The sequence below is a fragment of the Suillus subalutaceus genome (assembly GCF_016647625.1).
Source record: "Suillus subalutaceus strain FC151 chromosome Unknown DFJ58scaffold_106, whole genome shotgun sequence".
Classification (NCBI taxonomy): domain Eukaryota; kingdom Fungi; phylum Basidiomycota; class Agaricomycetes; order Boletales; family Suillaceae; genus Suillus; species Suillus subalutaceus.
In genome coordinates, this window is record NW_024540355.1 from 172,538 (window position 1) to 179,301 (window position 6,764).

At 47.9% G+C, this 6,764-nt stretch overlaps 1 protein-coding gene across 1 annotated transcript; it reads left to right on the forward strand.

Annotated features, from left to right (window-relative positions):
• Positions 1-5,404: 5,404 nt before the first annotated feature.
• Positions 5,405-5,935, forward strand: DFJ58DRAFT_731501 (uncharacterized protein; the record flags this gene model as incomplete). Its single annotated transcript, XM_041386046.1, has 3 exons — positions 5,405-5,417; positions 5,584-5,700; positions 5,757-5,935. The coding sequence occupies 3 exons, from the start codon at positions 5,405-5,407 to the stop codon at positions 5,933-5,935; spliced, it is 309 nt and encodes a 102-aa protein (XP_041240499.1).
• Between the last annotated feature and the right edge of the window lie 829 nt (positions 5,936-6,764).

A 6,764-nucleotide genomic window follows, 5' to 3' on the forward strand; every position in this document is an offset into this window, starting at 1 on the left:
CTTGTGTTGATGATGAAATGTAGTTATCACATTGCATTACACGACAGCGGTCGTCTTGAGAAATTGCACATCATCGATTGATCCCTTAGCAGCCTGCCTTGTTTACACTTTGAAGTAATACAATGCGGGTACACTACTCAATTGGAATGCGCACTTCGCTCAACAGTCCGTCAAATAACTCTGATTCACACCCGCGTCCTGTGCTCAGATACAGATACAAAATCATGAGTCGGATGCATACTCAATGCGATCCCTTTGGGGCCTGAGGTGTTTGCAGGCATACCGTACAAGTAGTAAATACTACTCAAGAGTCTATGGATAGTATCAAATTTAGATGTAGAAATGATGAAGGCTGAGCGGTAAAGGGTTATATTTATGTGGGGTGACATTGTAAGTGATGTACGCACCACAAGGATACCAAATCCCACCACGCAGTAACTGAATGGATGTCTCAGATGTGGGCCCAAAAATGCAACAACATTAGACTTACGTTGCATACCAGAAAGACATGTCGCCATGACCAGGTTCTGGTGGTACCCTTGTCAAATAAATCAGTTCTGCTACAAGACATTGATTCGGAGGGACAATACCATGGCATTATGAGGAAGAATATTGTGCTGAACGTTGAGACTTGGGCACATTCGTCCAGCTCAGCTAGTCAGAGCAATCGACCTCCGCAAAGGACGTCGATGATTACCCACAACCAGCAGAACCATTCTCAAGTCACATCAGGATATCGTGACGTGTTTGACTTGCATTGATTCCCCATTCCAAGGAGGCATTGGACTCGGAGTGCCAACAGAGCAGGGGTGATCAAAGTGTGGAAGGTCGGATGCAACCGACTAGCTGCAGCCCAGCTAAACCGAATCTCTGGTGGACCAAAGAGGAGGACTTGAGAAAGATGTTCAGGCATTCATAAAGCTTCCCAGCTGGAAAGACGTCAATGTTCAAGCCCTGAAGCAAGTGCTCAGCGAACGTAACAAAGTTGGAGCAGCTAGCATTCTGTAGAGTAGACAATTACTAGCAAGCCTGTCGAGGGGGGAAAAAAACAATTGCTTCAATATGGCATGATTTTAGAAACTGAGAGGACGGAAAAATATTTACGAGGCTAGGGATATAAGACGCGCTGCGAGTTCAGCGAGATGGGGGGATGGAAGGCTGAAATCCGAGGAAGCATTACGATCAGACCGTGTTTTGACGCGCGTTGGACCGTCTTAGCGCGCGTCAGGACCGTGTTTTTTGCCTGCGGGTCCTAGTCCCGAGCAGGGCTCACCCTAATTTTGGCGGGGGAACCGTCCATTCCACTAGTAGTTTCCTGCATGAAAAAACACGGTCCAAGGAGGCATGACAAGCCCGGTTCATGATCGGAACCGCGCAAAGGCCAACATGCAATATATCATATCAAGGGTGACGCCCCTTTCGGTTGACAGTTTCCCGTAGTTTTGGTTCCGCGAAGAAAAACAAATCCCCGTTAGAACTTAGCTACTAGTAGCACGCTTGTTTAAAACTGCCTCAATCTAGTCCCTGCAACCTATTGCACTGCCCATCCCCCCCCCCTCGGATACTGCAAGCACCAAAACATATACTTACTCTCTCCTTTCGTTTCGTCTCGTCCCTTCCCTCCACAAGCACAAGCACACACCCACACGCACCCACACCACCACCACCCCTTCGAACCATATCCCCCTACCCAAGTATGCCGTCCATTGCGTCCTCATTGGTGAGCCGTCCATTCCAGGGTGCTAGTTCCCCATTCGCGTTCGGGGTCCCTCCTCCCCGCGCGCTCTTGCTTCTTTTTCATTTAAATCGGGTCGTTTTGACGTCCCTTCTCCGTCCAGTCCCTTTTGGGAATTGAGAACTGGCGTCGAGGAACGGGTCACGAACGGTCCACGTCACGTCACCAAAGTGACATCGGTGACTGGACCGTTCGATTTTCGAATCGAGCGCTACTTCTCTCGAAAGCAACACGGGAGGCTCAATTCTAAAATGTCGTTGTCGTTTGGGAGCCAAACTCACGCTAAGCGTCGCTAAACCTGTCCCTAAACGGGAATTGTACCTAAACCTTACGGCGCGCAACGCCAACACTTGCAGTCTTAAAAAGCGTCCTAAACCTCAGCAGTGCTCCTAAACCTCGTCATTCCTGGCCTAACCCTCATCTAAACCTTGTTATGGTAGAAATGCTAGTAATTTATGAGTGAGAGGTGCATTATATTCATAAACACACTACATAGTACTGGATATACTCTATGGAAAGGGTTGAAAAAGGTTTTTAGGAGTGTTAGCGCCACCGTCAATTTTTCGACATACTCGCGGGAAACACGGTCCCATCATGGCTGTGTTGTACAGCATGTTATTTTTTTATCCTTCCTGCGCTTCGGACGTACCCGGTTCAGGCACGCTGACTTAAGCCAGAGGCACGTTTAGTGGATTCGTTCGGTTGCCTCCATCGAACAGGTGAATATTATATTGAGCTCGAGGCTTTGAGCTCAATTCCTTCGGCGATGTGTTGTTTCTCTCCGCTGCTCTATAAGCACCTGGTAACTGCAATCAACTTCAGATTCGAATCCTATCAGGTGGAATTGACGCGGTCGTGACGCGGCTCCGTCACAAATACATTATGTTCAAACACTATTATATTGGTCGCTCGAAATCAATTCCAAACACTTTGTATCCTCGCCAATGATCAACATATGATGTCCGTCTGTGCACACTGTGTCAAGTTTCGACCCCACCTTATCAAGTCCGGCAGCCTCTGTGCTCTGTACTACCACGTCAAGCACCCAACCATGTCATGTCAAGCTTCAGTCAGGCTGGGTCAAGCACTACTCACACTATGACAAGTTCTCCCCAACATCTTTGCAGCCTCCGTACTAATGTAAACCTCCACACTTACCTTAGCTGCGTCAAGGCCCACTTGCGTGCCGCGTCAAACCTCAATATTAATGCCACGTCATGACTTTTCAATAACTGTCAGTGTCACTTAGGTACATAATATAAGCATTCTACGGGCAGTCACGGTGGCACTCCAAAAAACATTTCTTCTCCACCCTCAACTACTATGGCCTAGAGCAGAACCGGTATCGCGCTGTTGGAAATCTATATATACCATGCCTATCGTGAGTGCTTTGAGATACGGAGGGCACTGTTTTAACCATACTCTAGGAATTGATCAAACATATATTCAATTTTTTCTATCCCAGCGAGAGAGGGGATCAAAATCGTCCAGATCAACCGCTGGTTGGGGATCTTATTCCCTGCTATGACCGCTCGGATGCGCCGTTCCACTGATGCTCTTTGCGAACTCAAATTCGACAAGTACAACAGGTAATGTAATAGCTTATCTTCCAACCTCTGTGCAGACCACTCGGCCGTCACACGCTTTAAGTGAGCAATGCTTCGATGACTCTTTGCTTGCCTCCCTGACACTATAGTTAAAAACATAGGTGCTCCACACATTCCAGCGACTCCTGTCACACATAGAACTGTGCACTCTGCCTCACATTGCTCCATCCCTCCCTCGACTCATGAGACACCACTCCCAGGAGCTCTTTGATATTCGCACAGACACAAAATGTATGCCACGCCGGCGCACCCGAAGTGCTAGTCCTTCTACAGCCCGAGCAAATCAACGGCGCGATCCAGATTGACCATCCGACTCTCTATGTCCCAAATCTGCCGCTGGTGGCCAGATCCTGACAGATGATTTGTGGGACCCATGGCCGGACGGAGATTTTGAAAGATTATTCACGTGGGAGGAGGTAACAAAAACTGATAATCTCAGGGAACATTGGGCTTGCCAGCCGGGAGGAGGAGACAAGAGGGGGTCAGAGTCGGCACTGACATGGTCACGAGGCAAAAAGACGAGACGTGTCTGCCTGGGTGTCATTACTTGTGACGATCCTACCTGTGATGTGGTTACGCGCCCACAGACACGCAGGGCTGGCATCATGGGGCAATTGAATGCAATCGTACCTTTGTGGCGGGCAGCTCACACAACGTCGACTGTGGTGTCATGTCAGTGCTGTATTCATTCAAAGGGGGGCGTCTACTACATTCACAAGGGCGTTCACTACCACCCAAAGCAAACCCACATCTTGCATCTATCCCGTGTTTACCGCCCCTCCAGGGGTACACATGGTCAACGTTCCCATCTTCCAATTAATATCCAGAATTTATCTAACCAGTGCCCAGTCTTATATCAAGATCACAATAACACTCATTCAGATTGATAATCCTCTCTCTGCACAGACCTGGCCTGCATCAGATTCAAATCCTCATGCAAGTATCACATACATATGTTCCATTAATTAGCCAGGGCGCTGGCCCTAAATATTAACTTACTATCATCGCCATTGAACTCGGATCCACTCTGCCCTTTTAACACGTTAACGACTCCCTGCGCAAAACGAGTTTACTTGGAACAATGGTCCCATAGTATCGTTTCCGCTGCCACACTTTGCATTCATCGTTCACACGTGCCATTTCTTCTTGCGAGACTGTATCAAGACCATCAACACAAGGTAAGCATCTTCTGTGAACTTTCCTGATCTAGGTTATGCTCTGACTCCCCTCGACCCTGCACCTCCCACTCCATTGTTATGGACAGCCCAGATTAATATGGTGACGACAAGGAAGCAGACTCGTTGCATTACCAGCCATCTCGGCTTCCACTCACTGGCACCACGAATCATTGCCATTAATTCAATGCTTTCCCTTCTCTCTAGCTCCTCGCATTGCATCCGGTATTTTCCCTCACACTTTATTCGTTTTCATAAATATCATTTTCCTCCCCATTCGCCCGAGTCAAGTCCAGATGGCAGGTGTCACGGTGGTTGTGTCCTATGAACCAGAGCCGCTGTGTTATCAGCGATCTGGGCTTTTACTCATTATGATCACTTCTCCTTCCTTCGTTATGCTCAGACAGATGATAGATCTCGAATTGGTTTGATGATTGTGAAATCCTTGGGCTATAAGCCGTCTGAGCTCAGACCGCTGCTGTTACTTTCCTGCTTCACAGAAATTTTGCATTGCGTTCACGTGTTCGGCCCAGATGGATGATTCCACACGTTTTTTCTGCTCAGACAACTGATGGATTACATAACTTTTGTCAGGTGCGCCTTACTCTCCCCGCTCAAGCATATCACATCTTCTTACCACGCACATCCGTGATAGAGGTGAATACTCGAACCGCGAGCTTTTTAAAACCATCATACTCCGCATCGCTGAAATCGTGCTCGAAACCAGACAATTGTCATCGAAGACGTGACTACCTGACAGTGGTCAGCGATGGGTTGGTTCAACTAGATCATCGACGCCCAATCAGTTGACTAGTGGGTCTCCAGGACATCGACACCCCTGCTTCTACCCTTCACGCACGATTGGGGACTCCTTGTCTACGGCTCAGATGGATGATGATGGTCCGTGTTCTCGCTGATCTGGCGCATTATCAGCCATCCGGGGTTTCACAACTTCCTCTTGCTTCTTGCTTTTGCTTTGCTCAGATACATGACAAAGCCGATGTGATCTGATCAAAGTATGTATGTCAGAATATCGTAGTCGGGCGCCTTGCTGATACTTTTTTAGGTGCGCTTGATGCCTTCCGACTTGAGCCCTGGTTCTCTTCTCTACTCTACTCCCTCTCAGCACTTCTCATCTCCTTGCCACGCGCATTCATTCACGACAGAGGCACATACTCACATCGTAAGTCTCTTTTTAAAAACCGTCATGCTCGATATGATTGAATCATGCTTGAACAGACGTCGATCAGCGATATCGTGCCAGTAACACTCCAACGAGAATGGACCTGGATATCCGAATATCTGATGTGACGCCCAATCATATTAAGGATTCCTTACCAATAGTTTCCGAGGACATCGACAGCCGATTTTTCACCCTTCACGGACGACTCATTACTACCTCTCTGCTGCCCAGATAGATGATATGGGGTGGGCATGCGTCTGGCCCGTTGTGCTCTTATCCACGACTCTCGGTCATTCAGTAGAAATGGCTCGTTCAAACTCATAGGCGCCATCAAAGGTATGACAGCGTGGGGAAGGACCATCAGCGGAGAGCCATCCAGGGACTACCTAATGGCTTTCCAGGCATGCCTTGAGCCAACCATGTAAGTTCAAATCCAAACTCTATCGTATCGCGTCGCTGAGAATTTATCCAATTTAGATCAACTCGAATAAATCAAACAGAAGCCAAGCCGCAATAACTTGGGGTGATAGCAAAATCGGGGATCTGATTCCTGGGTTATTCGACAGATTTTCTCGACAAGTGCGCCTGCCTGTCCTCCCTTCAAGTTTGTGTGTCTAATCGAGGCCTTATCTAGCTTATCTGATCATCCCAATTTCTGATTCGTTGTGCGTCCAGAGGTTGGACTTGTCCGCCATCCGGCCATAATCGAAACACCCAAGCTTCGATGAGTTCTAACGGGTGCGTGATTCTTGCTTGCGATCATTGGACATTCTCTCATATGATTTGCTCAGATACAAAATGGTGAGTCGGATGGCATACTCAATGCGATCCCTTGGGGCCTAGGCATTTGCAGGCATACCGTACAAGTCGCTACTAGCAAATACTACTCAAGAGTCCATGGATAGTATCGGATTTAGATATAGAAATGATGAAGGCTGAGCGCTGAACGTTTGAACCGCATTTCTGTCAAGGCCTGTAGCGCAAATTTTCTACATAAGCACCAACAAACCATGATGGAGTGGGGCTAAATATTCATATGTCGTGTTGTATATGTCTTGTATGTT